The sequence below is a fragment of the Dendropsophus ebraccatus genome, chromosome 1 (assembly GCF_027789765.1).
Source record: "Dendropsophus ebraccatus isolate aDenEbr1 chromosome 1, aDenEbr1.pat, whole genome shotgun sequence".
Classification (NCBI taxonomy): domain Eukaryota; kingdom Metazoa; phylum Chordata; class Amphibia; order Anura; family Hylidae; genus Dendropsophus; species Dendropsophus ebraccatus.
Genome location: NC_091454.1, coordinates 219361087 through 219388194, shown reverse-complemented (window position 1 = coordinate 219388194; position 27108 = coordinate 219361087). Strand labels below are relative to the sequence as shown.

The following is a 27108-nucleotide window of genomic DNA, read 5'->3' as shown; positions in this document are numbered from 1 at the left end:
TGTATTATTTTTTTACGATTTCACCAATTTACATCGTCTTAAATAATATTTTGGGGTTCCATCATACATGTTATGGTAAAATGAAAGACGCCATTACACAGTACACCTGTTCCTATAAAAAACAAGCCCCCACATGGCCTGTAGATAGAAAACTGAGAGTGCTGGAGCTCTTAGAAGGGGAGGAGGGGAAAACGAAAGCGCAAAAATGAAAATCCACTGGCTCATCTTGGACTGGGTCCTCAAAGGGTATATATATATTGCTCCTGCTGCATATAAAGTAACACATTTGATCCTTACCTGTCTGGGCTTTCTCGATATCTTCCTCTAATGTTGCCGGTGTCCCTCGCTGACTGTAGAGTCTCTACTTCCGAGACTCAGTCAATCACTAACTGAGATGGGACAGCCCTGCGGACAGTGATTGGGTGAGTGGGCTGTCACTCTAGAGATGAGTTTGTCTCTGAAGTGGAGGCTTTGCAGTCAGCAGGGGACACTGGTGCCAACAGCGGTGGCTTTCCCCATAGTTTGAGGAAAAGTCCCAGGAAATCAAAAAATTACAGAAAGACGGAGCAGGAAAAAAAATCAACAAAGTAAATCGACCAGCTGACACTGCTGAGAAGGAGTACACATGATGCACTCGCAAGAGTATTCCCTGATGGTCCATGGCCTGACTCTTTCAGAATGTCGGAAATTCCACAATGCGCCCTTTGCCTGGGTGCGCAGTGAAGCCTTACACATCCTAGAAATATGCACTACGCAGACATAGATGAAGGTGACGCATGGCATGTCGGGAGATGTAGTTTCTTGACCAGTGTCATCTTGACTATAAGGGTGGTATTCCACGGGCCGATGGGGGCTGATCAATAATATAAACAAGCGCTGATATGCTAGATCAGCGCTCAGAGTCTGGGCCTATTCTATGACCCGATAATCGTTTAGCAAGGGCTGCAGGGACATCGTTACCAATGTCCTTGCAGCCCTTGTTGTTAAACACCATACATGACCTCACCAGGCTGCAGGTCTTCTCCTGCGCTTCTTCTCCCCAGGTCCCGCGCGCACCAGCAGCTTCAGAGCGGCCTGTCTGAGCTGACAGACCGCTCAGCCAATCACTGGCCGCGGCGGTCCTGGCCAGTGATTGGATGAGCGGTCTGTCAGCTCAGACAGGCCGCTCTGAAGCTGCTGCTGCGTGCGGGACTGGGATGAAGAGAAGCGCAGGAGAAGACCTGCAGCCTGGTGAGGTCATGTATGGTTTGTTAAATCGTCGGTCGGCGCCACACATCACTATTCGACAAAGCCATGTGAGACGATTCGACCGGTTATCGCTCCGTGGAATAGGCCCTTTAGTCCAGGATACAAAAATACTGGGAAAGAAGGAACGGAGGCCTGGACAAGAGTAGGAGAGGTATCAATAAACTCAGGGGGATAAGCAATGAACACCAGGGGGCTTCTCACATATTTGCTATATCAGACTTTTCATTTTATAAGAAACATTTTTTAGCAAGAAAATATCTTGCTAAAAAGTGTCTGCGTGGTCTAGAGAGAGGGCTCTGTTAGACCACCCTAATGGCTTCCCGAATGGATTGCTGGGTGATCTTTGCAGATAATGATAGCTGCACAGTCCAAGTGCCAAGCAGGAGAGCAATCTGGAGGAACTAACCCAGAGCCCAGAACCTACATGACCTTCAGTGAAAAGGACTCCCTAGAGATGCTGTATGTAGAGACGGTCTGTATTAAAGTGTATATGAGTGTATATGATGTAGCAGAGCTGTGTATGATGAAGCATAGCTGGGTGTCAGCTACACAACTTGAGGAAGTGCATCGCTGTGTAACGCTCCCGCCACACCCGCTCTCCCTGCAACGTACTGAGATGTAATGGACATTCAATACAGAAGTTTGTGTACGCCTCTCTTCCTTATCTTTCTCGTGCTGAGATACCACCGACTCATGACTTAAAGGAGTCAGGTCGGGACATCACCATTTTATCCAGGAAGTGACATCACCATTTTATCCAGGAAGTGACATCACCATGTTATCTAGGAGGTGACATCACCACGTTACCCAGGAAGTAACATCACCATGTTATCCAGGAAGTGACATCACCATGTTATCCAGGAAGTGACATCACTATTTTATCCAGGAAGTGACATCACCATGTTATCCAGGAAGTGACATCACCGTTTTAACCAGGAAGTGAAGCCTTGATGCAGTAGTAAGTGCAGGGAAAAAAGCCCTTTATAAGCATTTCCCGTAATAAGTGTATATTGGGGATTTGTATAACTTTTCGGGGACGATACTTTACTAAAAAATTTTGTTTAAGAGAGTATAATGTACTCTCATGGAGAATGTAAAAGTGGCCCTATCATTTCAATAGATTGGATACAGTCCTAGGAGAGCTCAGGGTTATATACGTGACTTTTCTGGACTTTTCCAAACCAATCCTAAATGTATTACATGGACTTCTCTCATCTCTTCTTATGACCTTACTTTATCCTGACTGTAATCTCTGTTTCTATTTGCTGATGAGAATAGTGTGTGGGGGGGGATTTATCAAACATGGATGTTCGTGCTATTTATTACCTTTGTAACAGGCCAGAGTATACCCCCAGCCCAGACTATACCAGGGGTTAAAATGGCCTAGGCTAGATTATACCCCGGGTATATTTCGGCCTAGGCCAATTCATACCCCCTCAGGCCATTTTATACCCATATGATATCATTAGCATTGAGTGATAGACACAAGGGGGGAGATTTATCAAAGGGTGTAAAATTTAGACTGGTGCAAACTGCCCACAGCAACCAATCAAAGCTCCTCTTTCCTTTCAGCACTGCCTAAAGCTGAGCTGTGATTGGTTGCTGTGGGCAGTTTGCACCAGTCTAAATTTTACACCCTTTGATAAATCTCCCCCAAGAAATACTTAAAAGTCTAAACACACAGGATGAGATTTATCAAACATGGTGTTAAGTGAAACTGGCCCAGTTGCCCCTAGCAACCAATCAGATTCCACCTTTCATTCCTCACAGACTCTTTGGAAAAGGAAAGTTGGAATCTGATTGGTCGCTAGGGGCAACTGAGCCAGTTTCACTTTACACCATGTTTGATAAATATCCCCCAATGTGCATACTTTTAGCCTATGTTCACACTTGTATTGTGGCTTCTGTTTATAAAGAAAGTTGTTTCCCATAAGTCTACAGTATCTGGAATATTTAATATAAACATAATTTTTACCTGCAAATGTGAGAGTCGTCCCATATGTGTCGCTCCAGGTGAATGGTTTATCATCAGTCCTATGTATAGTTGCTGTACAGCAGAATGTGGTCCCATCTGAAGGTTTCCATCCTCGGATTATGAGAGACGCTGTCCGCTTATCAGGATGGGTGACTGTAGACATCCGCTCCTTATACTCTGATAGAATATTCCCAGCAGCGTCTGTGATGGGTTTCTGGATAATATAGCAGTTTGGTCTGTCACTCATTCCCCATAGTATTATAATCAGTGATTTCCCTCTCAGGTCCTCAGGATAGGTGTAAGAACACGGGATGGTGACTGTATCTCCTTCCCTCACACGGACGCTTCTTGGTTGGTAAATACAGTGATTATCTGCTGTCCAACAAGTCCCTGGAATAAACCACATAAAATCACGTAAAATTGTAAATTAATCATTTATTTCTTAAATTATATATTATTGGTCTCGGCATCCCACTGGAGGGAAATCATCAGACCAGACACAATATAAAGTGAGACACCGTCCAATAGAAGTCAATAGAAGTCTCCTTACATGTTTCACTACTATTCTGTGGATCCTGTTTTTCATCCCCTGATGCACCTTTATATTATCTGGGGGAAATGTGTTGGGATATGTTGTGTACAATATAGCAGGAATTATAGTCTTTGTCATAGTTTTGTTGCTTAGGATCTATAATGTATCTGACTAATGCTGCGTTTACACGAAACGATTATCGTGCAAATTCGCACGATAACGATCGAATTCGAACCATAATCGTACGTGTAAACGCTGCGAACCATCAAACGACGAACGAGAAATCGTTCCCTTTGATCTTACAGCATGTTCTAAAATTATTGTCCTAAAAATGACTTTAAAACTGGCAGCCGTGTGTCAAATGGCCGTGGCTTGTAGTATCTGTGCCCTAACTTTGCACCACCACTCCGTTCCTCCTCCCCACTCTCTTCATCGTTAGGATTGCCCCTAGAACATTTCCACCTGTCTGAACACTGCACAGGTGCCTTAACGATTCAGCCCATGTGCCGTTCTGACACAGCTGATGAATAGTAGACAATCGGCCTGGAGCATTCCTAATGATGAGGAGGGCGGGGAGAAGGGACAGAGAGGTTGTGCCAGCCTAATGTAGGGCACGGGGCCGCCAGTTTAAAAGTTGTTTTTTAGGACAATAACTGCATCACCTGCCAAACGGACCCCAGGACAGATCTTGGATTAACAGCTGGTATCCAACGGTACAAGCGGTTTGGGGGGGTCAGATTGTGGGTACAGAGTCGCTTTAAAAGTGTGGAAATAGTTTCTCCAGTTTGGCTTAAAACACTTGTGAATGTCAGCTGTAGTAGGTTCTGCTTTCACCAGGGTACTAGTGTACTATATCCTATAACTATAGCAGCTATATATAGTAGTTTTCTAGTAATAGTTGCATAGAATGTATATAAAACATCATTGGGGGGTCCCTATGTGGTGTCCCACTGCGGGTGTTGCTATTCTTTACACCGCTCGTAAAAGTCTGTACTTATCTGTGATTTTGCTATAGCTGTTGTGTTATTGAAGATGACCACTAGATGTCGCTATAGTGTGTAACTAAGGTCTAGAGACTGTACGGCTGAAGTAAACAAAAGGGTTATTGTTTCTCTATGTACCAGATTCTGTTGTCCAGTAGGATTTCTTCTTTCTTTTGCCCTATTCTCCCTTCTCTATCCCGTCCTCTTATTGCACATGCGCTGGTTAGGAAGTTAGTTCCTTGGGTGAGGGAGAGTCTTAGCTGAGCTCAGATAGCTCTTCTCAGTGGTTCTACCTGGGCCCTGGCCCTCTGCCAGGTCCCCTCTACAACTTAGTTCTTAGTCAGTGCCCCGCATGGGAAGGACACAGAACACCCAGCTCTCACAACCCTTTTTCTTGAAGCGTCAGAAACGCTGTATGATGCGCTGCTAAGCCCTTCAGGAGAGGTCTAGCCTACAGATAACCTCAACCAATGCCGAGGACTAGGAGTCACTACAGTGCAAGACAGTCTCCGCAGAAAAGCAAAAGAGCTAGGAACTGATCCAGGTGGAGCAAAGTTACGTAAAGTCAATGAACTCCATCTTGCAATGCGAGTGTACTTGGGAACTCTAACCATTCCGCTCATCCCAGGTAACAGGGTCTGGGGCCTGTGTCACCCATCAGTACAGTTCAGCCAAAGCTAGTGGGCATCAGGTGGTGTGAAGACTATAGGAAAGGTCAATACACAGGCACAGGTTATTTCTACTTCTTATTCTTATTCTACTACACCACTCTGACCACCTGTGACATAATCCCAAGGGACCCTGCAGCAACCCGACAGGACACTGACCACAGGGGAGAAGGGTACAACCGGCCTTACACTCTAAAAGCAGGCGTGCCATCACACCTGTGTGCCCACCAGGCACTGGCATTACGTGACAAAACCCTTAAGGTCCGGCTGTGCCTCAGCCATCCACTACAGTGGTGTCACACTTCCATTTAGCAAGTGACCGGCCGTCCCACCACTACAACATCATATATGAGAAGTAGTAGTACCAATAATGTGTATCACTATAATGTGTGAACACTCAGCTGAGGTGGGTGAGACTGGAAGGAATAGTTGTCTGCTGACCACCATCCAGCTATAAACATTATAGACACTTAAAGCGACTCTGTACCCACAATCTGACCCCCCAAACCACTTGTACCTTCGGATAGCTGCTTTTAATCCAAGATCTGTCCTGGGGTCCGTTCGGAAGGTGATGCAGTTATTGGCCTAAAAAAATACTTTTAAACTGCCCGTGCCCAACGGGAGTATCTGTGCCCTAACTTTGTACCACCCCTCCGTCCCTCCTCCCCACCCTCTTCATCATTAGGAATGCCACTGGAACATTTTCTCCTGTCTGAACATTGCACAGATGGTTAACGATCCAGCCTATGTTCAGTATTCACACAGCTGATGAATAGTAGGCAATCTGACTGGAGTATTCCTAATGATGAGGAGGGCAGGGAGGAGGGACAGAGAGATTGTGCCAGCCTAATGCATAGACATTCTAAGCCCCGGCCGTTGGGCACAGTAAATGCATCAACTGCCAAACGTACCCCAGGACAGATCTTGGATTAAAAGCAGCTATCCGAAGGTACAAGTGGTTTGGGGGGGTCAGATTGTGGGTACAGAGTCGCTTTAAAGCCTTGTCCTATGTGATATATAATAGGATGTATCTTACCGTGGAGGCACCAGAAGAGCAACACGGAAAGTCTCATTGTAGATGGTGGAGGAGGATGCGGAGAAGTTTATCATTATTTCATTTTCTTATAGAAAGTGAGAGGAGGAAGAGGCTAATAGAGGAAGTGACACATAAATCTAAAGGAGGTATTTTTTTTTATAACAGTTTGAATAGAAAAAAAAATACTGTATCAGGGTGCGTTCACACCTACCGGATCCGCAGCGGATTTTCATGCTGCGAGTTTGCAGCGAAATCAGCTGCGGATCCTGTACTGTGAAGCTCAATCGGTCCCATACATGCAGCCTGCATGGGACCCAGCCCTTTTAACCCCTGTGCCGCAGGCGGCCACCCGCAGCTTACAGCCCCAGCCCCCTTAAACCCCGGAACTGCCCGCACGCCCGATCGCCGCCCCGGCCCCCCGCACACCGAAACGCAGCCCAGCCCCGAGCATACATCACCTGCTCGGGCAGTGGCTGTGTGATTCTGTGGGATGAGATAGGAGACGGTGAGGATTGTAGGGAGTCTATGAGTTGGCGAGTGTTGATGCCGATGCAGATTTCTGTATATGTATAGGGTAGTAGTGTAAAGAGGGGGGGATGTTTGCGATTGAGAAAGAAAGGACATGGTGGTCTAATAACTCAAATGGGATCATTAGAAATTGAACAGTGTCAGGTGCAGGGAATTCCCACCCTTGTGAGGGGAATTGGTTAACTGTGAGAGGCCAAGAAATGAGATTGGGATAATAGGGGAGATATCACCGATAGGGAGAGGCAGAAGGAGAAAGAGACAGCAGGGGGTTAGAAGACGTGCGGGAGCGACTTCTGTGCTGCACTGTGGAAGAGGCTGTTATAGGGTTGTAAACAAAATTGAACAGCACATGGGAGCAACACATGGGGGAGGAAAGGAGAGAGGGGCTGATGTGGATATGGATGATGGGTGGGATAGAAAGAAACATGAAATATAGACAAGGGCAGTTATCATGTTCACAAAACATATCATGTTAACAAAAGAAAGGTTTTACCTACAAAATAATTATTGGGGCGGTTCCCTTCTGTGCAGTTCTGGCCTAATTCTGAATAATGGCCTTAAAATGAGCCCTTTAAGAAGAACACTTTAAGATGCTCCAAATAGAGACCAGAGTCTAAAATGAGACTTCTTGTATCTATATTTATACTACTTGGTAAAGGAAGATGAATCAGACTGATCCGAGCTCAGGCGAGAAAATGAGTGGAGGCCAAACAGAGTGGACGGGCACAATATAAGGAAAGAGATTGTAATGTTATTATGGCTCATTGGTGTATATCACCTGTCCCTTCAGAACAAATGGAGCCCCCATTTACAAAAGGAGTATAGTCAGTGGTCCCAGTATACTGAGGATACAGTGATCCTATGGTCATACAGTGTTTGCCTCCACACAGTGTCACAGTTTCCTGTTTCTGCAAGTGTCATGTTTCCTTATTCATCACAAATAACACTTTTAGCAGACTGTAATCTTTGCATTTCTTTTACGTTTTTGGTTGTCTGTGCAAATATAACATTTTTTTCCCTAAGACCTAATAGAGTAACCTCCTACACCATAAGTGTGACTTCCCTTCTAGTCTCTTCCTCTTCTGTCATATAAGTAAGAACAGAGCTGGAGATACAGATAGAAGAAGCTTCCTGCAGATCCCTGATCATACATGGTCCAGATCCTCCTCCACCATCTACAATGAGACTTTCCATCCTGATCTTCTATTACTTTCACGGTAAGATAAGCGGCTGAGACGATCACAACGTGGCACCCACCCCATGGTGTTGGAAGTATACCTTCTGAGACGACAACACGGCAGGTGTGAGGGTCGGTAATGCGTTTCCTCCCCGTGACAATCTTACAACTCTTTACAGTAGGTAGAAATGTGATGGAGCAGTGAGAAGGATGACAATTACTTAGACGATCCAGTAACTAAAAGTTCCTGATAATCCAGCTTATTATATTTCTTGTGTTAATCTGAATTTTTGGGTATTATGTGATTTATTATTATTATTATTATTATTATTATTATTATTTGCATGCTGTACAACCAAACATCTGTAAGGGCCCTATTACACAGAACGACAATCGGCCAATTCGGCCCTATCTGGTTGATTATTGCACGGGGATTAGCCAATGACAATGATTATCGGCTGATCGTTGATATAAGTTTGGACCTATAATTGTTGGGCGCCGACCGTGTAATAGCGGTGTGGGGCCGTCTGCTGAGGATCTCCAAACTCTATACATTACCTATCCAGGCTGCAGGGCTCCTCTTGCAGTCTTCTTCTCACCAGGTCCCGTGTGCTACAGCTCCAGAGCGGCCTGTCTCAGCTGACAGTCTGCTCAGCCAATCACTGGCCATAACCGCAGCAGCCAGTGATTGGCTGAGCGGCCTGTCAGCTGAGACAGGCCGCTCTGGAGCTGTAGCACACGGGACTTGGTGAGAAGAAGAGCGCAAGAGGAGCCCTGCAGTTTAAGCAAGGGCTGCAAGGACATCGGTAACAATGTCGATGCAGCCCTTGTTAAACGATTATCGGGCAGTGTAATAGGCCCAGTAAACGAGCGCCGATCTAGCAAATCGGCGCTCGTTTACAGTTATTATTGGGTTACCATCGGCCCGTGTAATACCACCCTAAGTCCACAGTTTATAGATATGTGGCTGCTATGGATTTACCCTTTAACACCTTCTTGTTTCAAAGACCTAAAGAATCTTCTGACTAATCTCCTACTATATTATTACATAGGATAAAATCTTTTTCCTACATAGTCATTGAGTAACATTTCCATTTTCTGTCTTAAGGCCCTATTACACCAGAAGATGTCTGACAGATTATCTTACAGATTTTTTCAGCCAAAGCCAGGAATGGATTTGAAAAGAGGAGAAATCTCGGTCTCATCTTTATGATCTGTTCTCTGTTTATAGTCCATCGGATAATCTGTCAGACATCTGTTGGTGTAATAGGGCCCTTACTCATCAATGATTCCTTCATGTCACTCCATTAAACAACCACTGCCCTCTGCAGTATCTGTCTTGTCCATCTGCTATGCCTGGCTCCTGTCCCTATTTTAAGGACCTACACGGAAGTTCTTGATGCCTTATATCCATGCTGTCAGTTTCTAGATCACAAAGCAGTACATACTTACCTACTGCACGGCAGCTGTGATCCGACATCCATTTCTTCCGCTATCCTGTCCAGCAGCTGTGCATTCAGGCCCCCCCCCCCTCTTTTAGCTGTCAATCATTCAGGAGTAGACAGTGGCCTGAAGATGCAGTGGCTGGATGAGAGAGGCGGAAAAGAGGATGTCAGATTACAGCAGCAGCGCATTAGGTAAGTATGTACTGCTGTTTGATCTGCAAACTGACCGCATGGATTCCTGTTTACACAGAAAGATGTGTGGCTAAAGATGATAAATTGTAAGCCCTAGGTAACCTAGGATGTACGAGTACACCACGGACTCCTCTTACCTGTCGGCCCCGGATGTACCCGTACACCCTGAGTTGCTATTGCACTATGAAACGAGCTCAGGAGATCAGCTTGCTTTTAGCAGATGGGGGCTGGCTGCTGTGAGCAGGGGAGCCCTTACCCTTCATGACAGGCTGCAGCGATCTTGGGGATCGCTTTCCTAGACTGCCCAAGTTATTCTCCTTACCTCCATGCAGTCTGTTCTTCGGTCTTCTCATAGAGTTTGACTCTGGCAGGCTCTATGAGAAGATCACAGATTACACTGATCTATGCTGTGGCATAGCATCGAACAGTGTATGTAATATATTGATTGCACATAAAAGAGACTTAAAAAGTGGGGAATTTTTTATTTATTTTTTTGAAGTTTTTAAAAACATGACACAGCCCCTCCCCCAATAAAAGTTCAAATCACTCTCACCTTTCCCATTATATAAACAAAACATGTAAAAGTAATTAAATACATAAACATGTTATATACCGTAGTGTGTGTAATCATCCGATTTATTAAAATATAACAATATTGTTCTCTTATGTTGAATAGCGTAAATGAAAAGAGGGAAAAAATACAGGATGGCTGATTTTTAGTTTATATATATATATATATATATATATATATATATATATATGTATGTATAATAAGTGATCAAAACATACTACTAATCTACAGAATAGTGATACTAGAGATCATGCCACAAAATAATGACACCCCATACAGCCTTGTAGGTGAAAAAATATAACTGTTATAAGAGTCACAATAGGGCCATTTTAATTATATTTATTTGCCCAACAAAAAGGTTTAACTGTAAAAAAATTTAAAAAATTAGAAAAGCTACATAAACCTTCATATTGCTGTGTTCAGGCTGATGAATAAAGGAATCATGTCAGTTTTATGATGTTTTGCATGTACTAAAGTATGGTTCTCAGCCAAGTCTTATCCTCCTAGCCTATTGCAGAATTATTCTAGAAAGTTCGAGGCGAGTCACCTCAGAGGTCCGCCACCAATGGAGGCTAAGCCCGGTCTCTCATATAAAAACTCCCTATTAGTTGAAGGGGGTTTAGGATTAGCAGTTTTGTAGTGGAGGAGTATATACAGTTTGTTCCTGACTAACGCAGCATGGCCTGCTACACCCTAAAGAGGGCAACTACCATTAAGTGACCTGACCTGTCTACATCTGGGGTGACTAAGTTCTACAAGAGTTCTCTACAGAAGGTTCATTAATTGTCCAGGACTATCCCCAGTGGTTGGCAAAGAGTAAGTAAAGCTGAGGTACCCCACTGAACCTTTGATGATCTCCTCGTGTGATCTTGAGGAATTAGCTATGCCTAGTTGTTCAACCCCAGGGTCCATGTTCCTGGACCTGGCATTCCATGATCTCTTCCAGCATTAGGCGGTATTCTCTGAACTGTGAGTATGAGTTTCTTCTATCAAGAGTCAAGTATTAAGGTTCCCCTGACAGAGATCTGCACTGCCTAGACAGCCCCCCCCCCCCCGTCTCTGGTGGCCTCCTATCTACTCTACAAGACTTCTATCTAAAACTACTAAAAAGACTGTTCACACTCAAGTATAACCTATGCAAAACGATCTCCCAATATTTCAAAGGATTGACGACCATACTGAAGTGAAAACCCCTTACTCTAAACTTGTGCAAAAGTATTGAGCTGTACTGTCATTTCAAGAACCGCTGCAATGAAGCATTCGAGTGGTTACATTTATCCTAGACTATCCACCATCTTACTGCAAGGACACCAGGGACTACCTACTACCTTTAACAGGCTTGTGTTTGGGACCCAGGGAGGGTGTACACCACTCAGGGCCCGTGACCAGTGCTGAAGCGGTACTGCAACCAGCCCTAGCTATTACCTCCTGGCTACCCTGGGTTACCGCAAAAATAATCATCATTCATCATCCCACAAAATATAGACCCTATATTTAGGTTATTGTCCATTATGGTGGAACCATATCTGGATGTCTTCTGCTGGAGCTCTAAGGACTTGTATTAGGGATCTGTTATGTGTCCTACCCTGGGTCAATCAGGGGATCCTATTGTATTCTGGCGAGACAGTCCTGACCTGATTGTATATGGAATATATTTATTTTCACGTGCTTTCCATATCATGTGATAGATATAACGTCCATTATAAATCATAATAACACAAGAAAAACATATCACTGTCATTAATCTGAATATTTGATATTAGAATTTATAATTTATTTACAATTTCATTCTGTGGTTTATTCCAGGGATTTGTTGGACATCAGATAATCACTGTATTTACCAACCAAGAAACGTCCGTGTGAGGGAAGGAGATACAGTCACCATCCCCTGTTCTTACACCTATCCTGAGGACCTTAAAGGGAAATCACAGATTGTAATACAATGGGGAGAGCATGACAGGCCATACTGCTCTAACATCAGGACATACATCGCAGACATTGATGGGAATATTCTAGAAAAGTATAAGGAGCGGATGTCTACAGTCACCCATCCTGATAAGCGGACAGCGTCTCTCATAATCCGAGGATGGAAACCTTCAGATGGGACCGCATTCTGCTGTACAGCAACTATATATAGGACTGACAATAAACCATTCACCTGGAGCGACACATATGGGACGAATCTGACATTCGAAGGTAAGTAGTTTTCTCCCATACACTGGCTCACTTGCTAAACCACTCACTAACTCTCCCTCTCAACAACTACCCCCACTACTGAATATATACACTAGGACATCAGGGGGAATCTGATTGGGTAGAATAACAGAATAATCAGTGGCGTAACTACCATAGAGGCAGGGTAGGCAGTTGCTATGGGGTCCATGCAGGAGGGGGGCCAGGGGGTAAAGGTAAGAGCCGCCCTGTGTCCTTCTGCTTAACCCCTTATGTACTGCAGTATGTAAGTGACCCAATGTTTACTTACATGCTCCAAAACAAAAAAGGGTTAACAAGCAGAAGACAGAGATCTCTGCTTCACTGCACTGATAACCTCTGACCTCTGCAATCCAGCTGCAATCAAGTAGGAAAATGTGCAGAGCTCTATGCAGAGGTCAGGGGTTATCAGTGCACCAGCAGTAAAGCAGATTATATTAGATTATATAGATATATTCACAGTGCTTTGTGTTGTGTGTACTGGAGGGCCCATAAAAATGTTTTCTATGTGGCCCCGTGAATCCTAGCTACTCCCCTGAGAATAGCTGTGGTGTGCTCCCAGACGGTGTTACAGCGGTAGGATGGCCAGTCGCTTGCTAGGTGTTGTAGTGTGACACCACTCCAGTGGTGGATGGCCGAGATACAGACGGACTTTATTATGTTGTCACGTGACGCCAGTGCCAGGTGGGCACATAGGTGTGATGGCACGCCTGCTTTTAGTGTGTAAGGCCGGTTGTACCCTTTTCCCCTGTGGTCAGTGTCCTGCAAGGTTGCTACCGGGTCCCTTGGGATAATGTCACAGATGATATAGTCACAGATGGCCAGAGCGGTGTAATGACCCACCTGGAGAGTAGGACCCGCCACCTACAGAAAGGGGAAGTGTCCCAACGCTGCAGTGTGTATGCTGTGCAGGTGGTGACAGATGATCACAGACTCTTGAGATAACGTTGAGTTGGTTTACTACTTGCAAATGTGCAGCAGGGAATACAGAAGAGCTTTGATATACACTTGACAAAGCTCCAATAAAGACTTGAACATAGGACAATCAGATCTGTAGGATAAGTGCAGAGTAGGAGATAGTTGTGTTGGTAGAATTGTACTGAGGTAGAGTAGCAGAGAGGAGGATGCCGTGATAGTCTCAACCCATGTAGTAATGTGCTCTGACGGGATGTTGGAGGATAAAATAGAATACTTGTAGAAGTAGAAGAAGACCTGTGCCTGTGTATTGACCTTTGCTTTAGTCTTCACACCACCTTATGCCCACTAGACTCGGCTGAACCGTACTAATGGGTGACACAGGCCCCAGACCTTGTTACCTGGGTTGAGCGGAATGCTGAGGGTTCCCTGTTGACTGCCGCACTGCGAGATGGAGTTCATAGGCTACTGCAACTTTGCTCCACCCGGATCAGTTCCCAGCTCTTTGGCTCTATAGTGGATACTGTCCTGCACTGTGACTTCTCCTTGTCCATGGTGTGGGTTGAGGTTGTCTCTGGCTAGTCCCCTCCTAAGAGGCTTTAACACTGCATAGTGCTTTGGAGTGTTACTAGTAAAGAAATTGTGAGAGACGTGCTTTCTTGTTTTCTTCCCATGCGGGGTACTGACTAAAACTGACTTTGGGGTACGGGGACCTGGCAGAGGGCCAGAACCCAGTTAGGGTCACTATGGAGAGCTATCTGGCTCATGTCCTTCCTCCACAGCGTCCAGAAAAAGACTCATGCTCTTCCTCCACCCATGTGACTTACTTCCTTTCTAGCGTATAAGGTGCCAATGAGGGGGTGAAAGAGTGCAACGGAAGAAGAAAGGAGGGAGATGATGTGAAAGAAGAAAGCAGAAATCCTACTGGTCTACAGATTCTGGTTACACACAGAAACAATAACCCTTTGCTATCCTTCAGCTGTGCAGCTTCCATATACATATACATAATACAGCGACATCTAGTGACGAACTTTAGTACTACTTTCATCACCATAATAACACAATAAGTACAGACTTTTGCGAAGGGTGTAGACAACTGCAACACCCCTAGTGGGACACCACAGGAATCCTCTATATATATATATATGTGTGAGTTATGACGTTTCCCTGTATACTGTATAATACAGTACACAGGAAAACAACTTAACCTGTTAGTGGTCTCTCCACATGTCAATCATCCCCGTTAAATGTTTGGACAGGCAGAGAGCCAGGACTAGTAGTTCTCCCAGCCTTGCACAGCAAAATAAAACAACTTTTTCACCTTTATAAAGCCACTGCTGCAGCCTGGGCTAGTATGCTCCACGAGCTGCACAGTAACTCTATACTGTGTTGGTGATGGATGGGGTCCTAAGGGGGTGTACTGTACTCTGTGGCGACGGAAACAGGGCCGGTGTTCTGAATCTGCTTTGCTGCTGATGGGGCGACGGAAACAGGGCCGGTGTTCTGAATCTGCTTTGCTGCTGATGGGGCGACGGAAACAGGGCCGGTGTTCTGAATCTGCTTGGTCTGCTGATGGGGTGACGGAAACAGGGCCGGTGTTCTGAATCTGCTTGGTCTGCTGATGGGGTGACGGAAACAGGGCCGGTGTTCTGAATCTGCTTGGTCTGCTGTTGGGGCGACGGAAACAGGGCCGGTGTTCTGAATCTGCTTTGCTGCTGATGGGGCGACGGAAACAGGGCCGGTGTTCTGAATCTGCTTGGTCTGCTGTTGGGGCGACGGAAACAGGGCCGGTGTTCTGAATCTGCTTGTTCTGCTGATGTATCGACGGAAACAGGGCCGGTGTTCTGAATCTGCTTGTTCTGCTGATGTATCGACGGAAACAGGGCCAGTGTTCTGAATGTGCTTGGTCTGCTGTTGGGGCGACGGAAACAGGGCCGGTGTTCTGAATCTGCTTGGTCTGCTGATGGGGCGACGGAAACAGGGCCGGTGTCCTGAATGTGCTTGGTCTGCTGATGGGGCGACGGAAACAGGGCAGGTGTCCTGAATGTGCTTGGTCTGCTGATGCTGTGGCTGAGCAGCCAGTCAGCAGCCATGGGTGTGTCAGTCCAGCCAGCCCCAGTGATGTCAGGGCCGGTAATCCTATCAGCACTGCATGAGCATTGGGCCATTCATATGGCCTTATGGTCCTGCAGATAATTATAGAGGGATTTTTAAACAGGTAGCTATCCTCCATAGCTGCCATGATGGTTTTGGTTTGCCCACTTCCTGAGCGTATAGCTCCATTCTGATTCCCTGTGTATTCCGACCTCAGCTTTTGCTTCCTGACCTTGGCTTGTATCTTAATTTTGTACTTTGCTACTGACTATGTTTCAGGCCTTGGCTTGTTTACAGTATTCCCTTTGCTTCTGACTTTGTACTGCATTGTTCTCCTGGCTCTGACCTCTGATGTGTTTTCTGTTTTTTCTGCTGATTTGTGGCCTGATGTAACTGTATGTTTCCGACCCGGGCTGTTTGACCGTTTTTTTCCACCTGAGGGCCCCAGCACCTAGTAGTGTAGAGTTGGGGGCAGGGGCAAGGACAGTGGGCTGGGTTCCATTTAGGGTTCACTTTACCACCCTTGATGTGACACATAGTTTCTGTTTACAAATGATATAGATGGAAGGTCAGTATATCAGGTGGAGGAGCTGATGGCCGTCCCAGGAGAAGAGCTGATCATCCCCTGTTACTACCCACTGAAGACCCTGGGGGAGGCCCAACAAGTCACCTGGTATACTGGAGATACTGAACAATGTGAATATAATAAGAATATCAAGATTTACAGCTGGAACCCAACTCACCCAGGAGGTGAAGATCCCTATTCACTGGTGAACTTCCCTGAGGATGTCTCTCTGAGTATGCACCACGTACAGGGATACCACCGTTTTTGCTGCTATGTGATCACCAGGACTGAAACAATACTAAGCAAATCTGGTACAGAACTGATCATCGCAGGTAAGGGAATGGTTATTACTGTAAAAGGAGCAGGGCCGTTTCTAGTGGTGGGCGGGCCGGGCGACCGCACGGGGCGCCGACAGTTAGGGGGCGCTGGCCGCCCGGCCGCCCGCCCCATCAGCTGCCCAGATCACCGCCACCCTGCCCGGCGTGGGCCCCACGGGCCAGTCCCTCCAGGCAGCCGGATCTAGTACAGTGAGCTTCCGGCACAGGCAGCCTGCCACACACCAGCCCGCGATCTCACTGCTGTAGCCCCGCAGCGCCCGGACTTCTCTCTTCTGTTTGGCAGTGGACATGTGACGTGATCACATGACCGCCGCCGAGGAGAGAAGTCCGGGCGCTGCGGAACTACAGCAGTGAGTTTCCGGGTAGGTGTGTGACAGGCTGCCTGTGCCGGAAGCTCACTGTACTTACAAGATCAGCTGCCAGACAGAGGGAGATGCTGCCGCAGGATCCGGGAGAGGTGAGTGTATTTTTTTTTTCTTCTCATAACTGCTAGAATGTGGCGGCTACAATGGGGCCAATAGTATGGAAGGCTACACGGGGGGGGGGGGGGGCTACATGGGGGGAGGGCTATACTATGGGGGGCTATTTGGATGGAAGGGCTACTCGGGGGAGAGCTATACTATGGGGGGCTACTCAGGGGGAGAACTATACTATGGGGGGCTACTCAGGGGGAGGGCTATACTATGGGGGCTACTTGGGGGGAGGGATATACTTTGGGGGGCTAGGCTATACTTTGGGGTCTACACGAGGGGAGGGCATTACTATGGGGGGCTACACAGTGGGTCTATACCATGGGGGGCTACACGGGGGGCAGGATATCCTGTATGGGGCTATTACTATCTGTACTGCATAGGGGGATTAGTACTATGGGGGGGAGCACAGGGGGGAAAATTACTATAAGGGGGAGCACAGGGGGGATTATTACTATGGGGGGAGCACTGGGGGAATATTACTATTGGGGGGCAAAGTGGGGATTATTTCTATGGGGGGGCACAGGGGGGGATTATAACTATAGGGGGAAGCACAGGGAGGATTATTACTATGGGGATAGAGCACAGGGGGGATTATTACTATGGGGATAGAGCACAGGGGAATTATTACTATGGGGGAGCGCAGGGGGGATTATTATTATGGGGGGAAGCACAGGGGGGATTATTACTATATGGGGGCACAGCAGGGGATCCTACATACAGGGGGCAACCCACATACCTACTGACTTCACTGCACATGACACAAAAAAGTGGAAGTTGTAAAAGTGCGGAGCCTAAGATGTTTGTCTGGCAGGTTCAGAAGAGACGAATTGTAGCTGAAAGAAATCATCATGGAGGACTGGGCCAGAAGTAGAGGAAAAGAGAAGTGACGCCTCAGATCCAAGAAGACGTCACCTGTAAGTCACGGAATTACTTTTTTTTTTTGGGGGGGGGGGGGGGGGGCGCTTTTAGCAAGATTCGCCCTGTAGTCAAAATTACCTAGAAACGGCCCTGAAAAGGAGAATAATAGGATTGGTATCTCTCTTACGGGAAATGGCTGCTTCAAGCTCAACAATAAGCACCAGTATATGAGTATAGTGTAACAGGCCTCTCTGCCAGGGTCAGAGAGAACTGATCATACATAGCTGGGTGAATCAATTCAGAAATCATCACATTTGTTACCAAAAACTCATCAAGAAATCAGTTTGAATCTAATTTTCTGTAATTTGCTGTCAAAGTCTCCACTCCTGTACCCTGAGTAGCGAGGCAAATACTTCTTAAAATGTCCCTGTTGTTATAACTTTCAAACCCTAAATCAGCAGTAGATGTGACATAAAGCAAGTTTGCAATTTATATTTATTATTATTATTTTATTTTTTTTTTGTAATCATGGAAAACACAGCACTTCCTCTATCCTGAAGCTTAGAAAAAAAGATACTAAACACAGGAAGTCCCAGTCATCTGCACTCACAGAGAAGGCAGTCATGTGATTGATGGACACATTGAGCCGTGACTCTCTGTACTGGCTGGAACTTTATGCGTTTAGTCTCTTTTTTTCAACCAGCACAAGTCTAAACAGCTTCAAGAGACTGGACCTGGATACAGTAAGTATAGCTGTTATATAGCAGCCTTCAGGAGACTGGACCTGGATACAGTAAGTATAGCTGTTATATAGCTGCCTTCAGGAGACTGGACCTGGATACAGTAAGTATAGCTGGTATATAGCAGCCTTCAGGAGACTGGACCTGGATACAGTAAGTATAGCTGGTATATAGCAGCCTTCAGGAGACTGGACATGGATACAGTAAGTATAGCTGTTATATAGCTGCCTTCAGGAAACTGGACCTGGATACAGTAAGTATAGCTGTTATATAGCTGCCTTCAGGAGACTGGACCTGGATACAGTAAGTATAGCTGTTATATAGCTGCCTTCAGGAGATTGGACCTGGATACAATAAGTATAGCTGTTATATAGCTGCCTTCAGGAGACTGGACCTGGATACAGTAAGTATAGCTGTTATATAGCTGCCTTCAGGAGACTGGACCTGGATACAGTAAGTATAGCTGTTATATAGCTGCCTTCAGGAGACTGGACCTGGATACAATAAGTATAGCTGTTATACAGCTGCCTTCAGGAGACTGGACCTGAATACAGTAAGTATAGCTGTTATATAGCAGCCTTCAGGAGACTGGACCTGGGTACAGTAAGTATAGCTTTTATATAACATCCTTCAGGAGACTGGACGTGGATACAGTAAGTATAGCTGTTATATAGCTGCCTTCAGGAGACTGAACCTGGATACAGTAAGTATAACTGTTATATAGCAGCCTTCAGGAGACTTGATCTGGATACAATAAGTATAGCTGTTATATAGCAGCCTTCAGGAGACTGGACCTGGATACAGTAAGTATAGCTGTTATACAGCTGCCTTCAGGAGACTGGACCTGGATACAGTAAGTATAGCTGTTATATAGCTGCCTTCAGGAGAATGGACCTGGATACAGTAAGTATAGCTGTTATATAGCTGCCTTCAGGAGACTGGACCTGGATACAGTAAGTATAGCTGGTATATAGCAGCCTTCAGGAGACTGGACCTGGATACAGTAAGTATAGCTGTTATATAGCTGCCTTCAGGAAACTGGACCTGGATACAGTAAGTATAGCTGTTATATAGCTGCCTTCAGGAGGCTGGACCTGGATACAGTAAGTATAGCTGTTATATAGCAGCCTTCAGGAGACTGGACCTGGATACAATAAGTATAGCTGTTATACAGCTGCCTTCAGGAGACTGGACCTGGATACAATAAGTATAGCTGTTATATAGCTGCCTTCAGGAGACTGGACCTGGATACAGTAAGTATAGCTGTTATATAGCTGCCTCCAGGAGTCTGGACCTGAATACAGTAAGTATAGCTGTTATATAGCTGCCTTCAGGAGACTGGACCTGGATACCATAAGTATAGCTGTTATATAGCAGCCTTCAGGAGATTGGACCTGGATACAGTAAGTATAGCTGTTATATAGCTGCCTTCAGGAGACTGGACCTGGATACAATAAGTATAGCTGTTATATAGCAGCCTTCAGGAGACTGGACCAGGATACAATAAGTATAGTTGTTATATAGCAGCCTTCAGGAGATTGGACCTGGATACATACAGTAAGTATAGCTGTTATATAGCAGCCTTCAGGAGATTGGACCTGGATACAGTAAGTATAGCTGTTATATAGCTGCCTTCAGGAGATTGGACCTGGATACAGTAAGTATAGCTGTTATATAGCAGCCTTTCAGGAGATTGGACCAGGATACAGTAAGTATAGCTGTTATACAGCTGCCTTCAGGAGACTGGACCTAGATTTCTTTGTTTTACAGCATAAAAACAAAAGATAATAATAAATGTAAATTGCAAAGTTGCTTTTTATCACATTTACTGTTGATTTAGATTTTAAAAGTTATAATGACAGTTACACTTAAAACAATATACTGACTACTAATATACTTATATATCCTGAGGGCTGAAGACAGTCAGTATTTCCCCCATACACATATACTCCTCACTCTAGCACCTTCTTCGCCTCACCATGTGTATTGGTCTACACAATAACAGTGCCCACCTTGTGCCTACATATATCTATGGCTAAATCCATGTTTTCCGGGTAGCCTTAAGGCTACATACAACTTCTGCGGCCACCAGCAGAGAGTTCCAGTTGAGACGTACCTGAGCATAACCAAGCTTCCTCAGTGTGCTTACAAACTTCATGTAGAAGTTAGGTCCTCTCTGTGCCCCATATAGTAGCTAAGCCACCTCTATGGTCATATATAGTAGTAAGGCTCATTCTTCTCCCTTATAGAATTTGGTGGGCCCCCATATAGTAGTTAGGCCTCTCTGTGTCACCATGAAGTAGTGTCAAAGAGGCATTCCCAAATGCCTCCCATCCCTATCCCTGCTTAACCCCTAGACGACCTAGGACGTACCTGTACGCCCTGGCCGCCTTCACCAGATGACCCTGGGCGTACAGGTACGTCCTGGGTTATGAAGCTTCATAGCAGGTGGGGGCCGGTTGCATTCAGCAGCCGGGCCTTCACTGTTAATGACAGGCTGCAACGATCACGCTGCAGCCTGTCATTAATCCCTTAAATTACTGATCGGGATCCCCGCAGTGTAATGTGTCGGACCGCCGGAGGTCTCTTACCTTCCTCTGTGCGGTCCGATCGGCGCTCTGGTCATTGAGTCTGCCACAGGTAGGCTCAATCAGCAGAGCACCATTACACGGATCAACCACCTCCAACCAGCCTTATTGGAACAAGGATTACGATAAAACTGCACGGGAGTTATCCTGCTAGTTCCCTTTTAAAGCAGAAGTCTAGCAAAAATAATTATTTGCAAGTAGGCAGGAGCTTAATAATAATAATAAATAATATTTCTATTTTACATTGTATTATTGGGTGTATTTAATACTTTAATTTCTAGATCCCCCATCCTCCTCCTCACCATTCAATGTTACCCAGCCAAATAACATGACAGGACATAGAGGAGAGTCTGTGACACTAAGCTGCTCCTACACCTCATATCTGGAGAGCGATGTCCTGGGGACTACTATATACTGGAGACTGGGCAACCTAAGCGGCCCTTATGTCTACCACCCCTACAAAGAGATGGTTCATCCCGGTTATAGAGGAAGAACGGAGATAACGGGAGCGGCAGATCTGCACATACAGGGGCTGCAGAGATCAGATGACGCCATGTATTACTGCTTTGTGGTGATCAGAGTCTGTACAGGGAATGACAAATATAAAAAACCAATCCAGTATGGAGGAGGAACCCGACTCACTGTGACAGGTAACATAACAATGTGAAATGTTTGCATCAATCAACATTACAAGCAAATACAAGAACATTTATTATTTGTATTTGCAGGATTGGAAAGTGGAAAATAGCATTGTGCAGAATATTTTCAGGGCTGGGGCTTAGCTAGATATAGATGCCCTTAGTACCTGTAACGTAACAGCAAACCTGTCTGTCTTGGTCAGATACAGGACTGGTAAAAGAACGTCTGGTGATGACTGCTGCCACTGACCTATATCAAAAAATTTCATTGGTCGAGGTCTTACTGCTATCACCCCCACCAGTCAGGAGAATGAGCGGGATATAGTGTGCAGTAGTGCGCTTTACTTCTCTGCCGTTAATCGTTTCCGCCCAGTGGTCTAATGGAGCCAACCGGACCGAGATCACTGTGAGGAAGGGAGTGAAATGCTTTGATATAGTCTTATCCCTGCTTGTTCCCTGATTGGTGGGGCCACGACCAATCAATACGTTTACTTTTATATGGTAAGGACAAGAACGGTACAGAAACTGTATACGTACATTGTAGATCTATAATGATGGACTCATGCGTGATTTTTAATTTGTGCGATTCGTCCGTCTACAGACTCTCATAATGTATCTCGTGATAAGAGACTTGTGGTCATTGCCTCCATCTCTGGTGCCGTCCTCTTGGTTCTCCTGTGTTTGATCTTGGTCATCCTGAATATAACAGGTAGGAGGAATGTGTTATGTATTACAGGACAATCTATCACCCATAATGAATTCACTTCACAATATTCTTTCATATAAATATAAAAACCTTTGTCGTGAGTTTTATATGTTTTATTAGTCAGTTCTTTTAAGGAAAAAGGATTAAGTGGTAAGAAAGACCTGAGTGACCGTGAGAGAAGCCGAGTAATAATGTGTGGACAACTTGGAGCATCTCCAGAACTCATGGTATTGTGGGGTTTTCCCGGTACGTTGTGTTTAGAACCGACCAATAGTGTCTAAGGAAGTACAACTGGTAAACCAGAGAAAGAATCCTGGGGCCCAGGGCTCAGTGATGCCTGAGGAAAGCAACGCCTAGCCCAGCTGGTCCGATCCCACAGAAGAGCTAAAGGAGCAAAAAAATTCTTTAAAAAATTATTTTCATCCAAGAAAGGTAAAGGCCGAGGGTAAGCACGCATGGGAGCGTACGAAACAGGCTGTCGTTAACTCATCCACATCATTGTACCTACTTGTTTTGAATAAACATCTGCTGATTGAAGATTAAGAGTGGTGAGTGCCTCATCCTTTACCTTTCTTGGATGCTTTGATGGACTTTTGTGGATGAAAGAGCACCGCCATAGTGGGTCAGCACTAGTCATTGTTCACGCTCTCCGTGAGACCTCTGTATAATAATTATGGGACGTTCTGTTCTTTGAGTATCTCCAAAAAATTCTGCTGGCTATGATAGAAAGGAGATACATCACACAGGGCACAGACTAAGCAGAGAGCCCATTTTGTCATCTGTCCTAAAAGAAACCATATGAGTATCAGACAAAGGCCATGAAGCAATGGAATAAGGTGGTCGGGTCTGATGAATAATGTGTCTGTCACTTACCTGGAGAAGAGGTAAGAGAAGAGGATGCATTATGGGAAGAGGAAACTGTAATGGACAATGTTCTGCTGGAGACCTTGCGTCCTGGCATCATGTGGATGTTACTGTGACTCCGACCACCTTCCTAACCATTGTACATTGTCCCCCACTGATCTCAATCTGAGCGATCATCTGTGGGCTGTGCTGGGGAACAAAGTCCCATCCATGGAGGCCCCATCTCCTTTAGGATCTGCTGCTAACGTTTCAGTACTAGATATTACAGGACCCAACGGGAAAAACATTCATGATTTTTTTTTAATTGTGGCACTCACCAACATTGATGGTTATGCTCTTTTACGAAACTTTGATTTTTACTGCAAAATTTCATCAATGGTGCCCATGTGTGTAACGTGCGGACTGGTATTGTGACATTGAGGAACCCTCGAGGCTTCATTTTCTTAAACTGCATTTCCTTATGTTGCTGGAGACATCACCAAGTTAGTTATATCCTTAATGTTATTTGTGCTTACATTTTCCAGGTGTCATTTGTAAAACGAAGAATCTGTAAGTAATAATCATTTTCAGCTATCTCTCCCCGTACAGTAACTTTAGCAGAAGACGTCCAAAACATCCAATACGTTTCTCAAATAAAAAATATAAAAAAAAAACATATGACATTACTGATACCTTAAAGGGGCCTCACACACCGTCCTGAGGACCTGACAGGTCAGAAAAATAATCTTCTGGTTTTGCCGCAGAGAGCTGAACCCACCCTACCCCTGGATATGGCCCCCATATATTTACCCCATGCTGCTGGTCCCACTCCCAAAGCCAATCCCGCCATAGAGATATGGCCACCCACTCATCTACACGCTCAATACCCAAATAAGCGGAGATGAGTCCAACGTCCATAGGAGAGTATTATTATAATTATTATTATTGTTACTATTATTATTATTGGTGGTGTTCTTGTTACTAGTATTATTACTTTTGCTATTATTATTATTATTATTATTATTATTATTATTCAACCTTATTATTGTTTTTTTTTTTCTTATAGGGCTGATAAAATAAAATCCCCAGAAAAAGGTAACTATATCTATGATATTCAATGATGTCTTATGATGACAAACTAAAATAAAAAAAAAATTATAAAATGAAATATGCTAATTTTTTAAAACAATTCTCATGTAAAAATAAAAAAATTTTGAAATGTTTCCTAGCACTGACATTAGCTTTCCTCTATGGAGAATTTATATATATATATATATATATATATATATATATATATATATATATATATATATATATAATTTTTTGTGTGTGTGTGTCAGGATAATTTTTTATTTTTTTTTACCTCAGATCCTTGTCCTTGTAATACAAACTTTGCAGGATTCTATTATACTCTATGTTTAACTTCCTCACTATTTTAGCGTTCTTGTCACAGCTGTGAGTCAGTCTAGACAATCCTCTATCCGCCTGAAATCCATGATGCATAGATAGATTTTGTTAGAGGTCACAGGCACCATTAGAGGATCCGGACACCATAGGGCCCTAATACAAAAAGTTCAAAAAGGTTCAGCAGAAAACAACCCCCTGTGGATCTGGATGGGTCTAAAGTCCCTTGTCTATTTGTTAGCACTAATTGCAACACATTTTTATAAAATAAGACTCACTTTTAGAGTCGTATTTAATGACGTATTACATGGTCCAATGCACTGGGGAAGCGAACACTGACCTGTCAGCTTAGAGCTCGCTTCACTCTTGTCCCCCAATCGCTGCACTATACTATTACATACACAGATAGCGATTGGGGATCAGCAGGAGGGACTGCTCAAATGATCCTTAGGTTGTTCGGGCTGCCCATTGAAGTCAGATGTTTTCTTTTGCCACTTCTTACATGAGGCAATGCACAGCAGACCGTTGCTGATCTTTCCACATGTTAAAAGATCATGATCACATTGTGCATGTTGGCCTTTCAACATGTCCTATTACACTGAACGATTATCACCCTGAATGGTCGGGAATCAGCCAAGTAAGGCCAATAATCTTTCAGTGTAATAGGGCCATGATACTGTATATTAATAATGTTTTTAGTCAATAAATATTGCTTGGACCAGAAAAATTGCAATGAATGTATTTTTAGCAGATCATATGAAATGTCAGAAGTAAGAGCAGCCCAAGCCAACGCATAGTATCAAATTGTAAGATACATAGGAACCAGGTCTAGAATAGAAACCCTATCACTTATAATCTAATGCAACCAGTTATGACTTAATAGTGTTTAGTACTTGTTGTGATAATGACAGCCTATAGAGAACTGCTGAAGAGGCAGACGCATCTTATCGGGCTTATCCATGGAGCAAAAAAGGTCCTACCTGTTCCACCCCACTTCCTCCCACTGGGAGGTGTAACTTTGGGTGGGTGCATGTTGCGATGCATGGGGGCAAACCACGCCCAAAACGTAGTGTCCAATAGCTAATTGATGTTGTCACAGCATCGGTAACACCGGGCAGTTATTGAACGCTGGGGGTAAAACAGGTGCTCCCTAGATAACCCCTTTAGGCTATGTTCACACTACGTATATTTGAGGCTGTATGTTTGAGGCTGTATAGCAACCAAAACAAGGAGTGGATTGAAAACACAGAAAGGCTCTGTTCACATAATGTTGTAATTGAGTGGATGGCCGTCATTTAATGGCAAATATGTGCTGTTATTTTAAAACAACGGCTGTTATATTGAAATAATGGCCGTTATTTACCGTTATATGGCGGCCATCCACTCAATTTCAACATTGTGTGGACAGAGTCTTTCTGTGTTTTTTTTAAATCCACTCCTGGTTTTGGTTGCTATGAGGACCTGACATGAGGACCAAATACAGCCTCAAATTTACATAGTGTGAACCCAGCCTTAAAGGGGTTTTCCCAACTGGTAAAGCTATCTATCCCTATCTTGAGGACTATATAATCACAGGCTGTTTGTAAAAAAAAAAAATGGCAATCTTGAGTTGATAAGGGGTAACGTCACAAGTGGGGAAAACCCCTTCAAGGCATACTGCTAAGGTTATACTAATACTTTTATTTTTCATGAACGTTTTTATCTTCACCTTAATTTCTTCTTGTGTTATAGCGACATTTCCATTTGAAGAAACGCTGTATTATGAGATCCCTGAAAAGGTCAGAATATTCAATACCCTAAACCCAAGAAGGTGATTTAAAGGATATAGAAGTATATGGAATTCCTGGAAGTCTCATAAACTTGCATTGCAGTACACTTGCAATGCAAGTCTATGGGACTTCCGACAATTCAGTATACTTAGAACAACTTCTCTCTTGTTCTAGTGATCAATGGAGGTTTAAAATTTTTTGACATGTCTCCTTAAATGTCAGAAACTCTTTGAGATTCTTGTAAAGTACATGTGCACATTCTGTTATTAATCTAACTTTGTCAATCTAGTGGTTTCCCATGGCATTGGTGGGCAATGTGTACTCAAAGGTCTACTCAAATATGTGCTCAAAGTGCATTTATGTAGAGAAATATAAGGAGAAAGTGATTTAACCTACAGTATCATCACAATTGAGGTGTTTTGTGAAGATTTTACATTTTCAGGCTATGTTCATATGTTGCATTTACTTTATTTGTATAGCATTTTAAAGTATTTTGCTGCAGTTTTCAAAAATTCCTGTAAAATGGTGCAGTAGAGAAAAACAGCTCAGTTTCCCTGTGATTTTGGAGAAATCACAGCAAAAATGCAATCACAGTTTTTGGGGAGGTGTAT

General features: G+C 44.4%; 1 protein-coding gene across 1 annotated transcript; it reads left to right on the top strand.

The window, feature by feature from the left end:
• Positions 1-625: 625 nt before the first annotated feature.
• Positions 626-26888, top strand: LOC138784421 (uncharacterized). The gene is made up of 11 exons (XM_069959990.1): positions 626-712; positions 1598-1720; positions 3165-3261; positions 12162-12551; positions 16137-16472; positions 21419-21787; positions 22377-22484; positions 22602-22708; positions 23870-23894; positions 26460-26506; positions 26787-26888. Exons 1-11 carry the CDS (start codon positions 626-628, stop codon positions 26886-26888), a joined length of 1791 nt encoding a protein of 596 aa, XP_069816091.1.
• Positions 26889-27108: the final 220 nt, after the last annotated feature.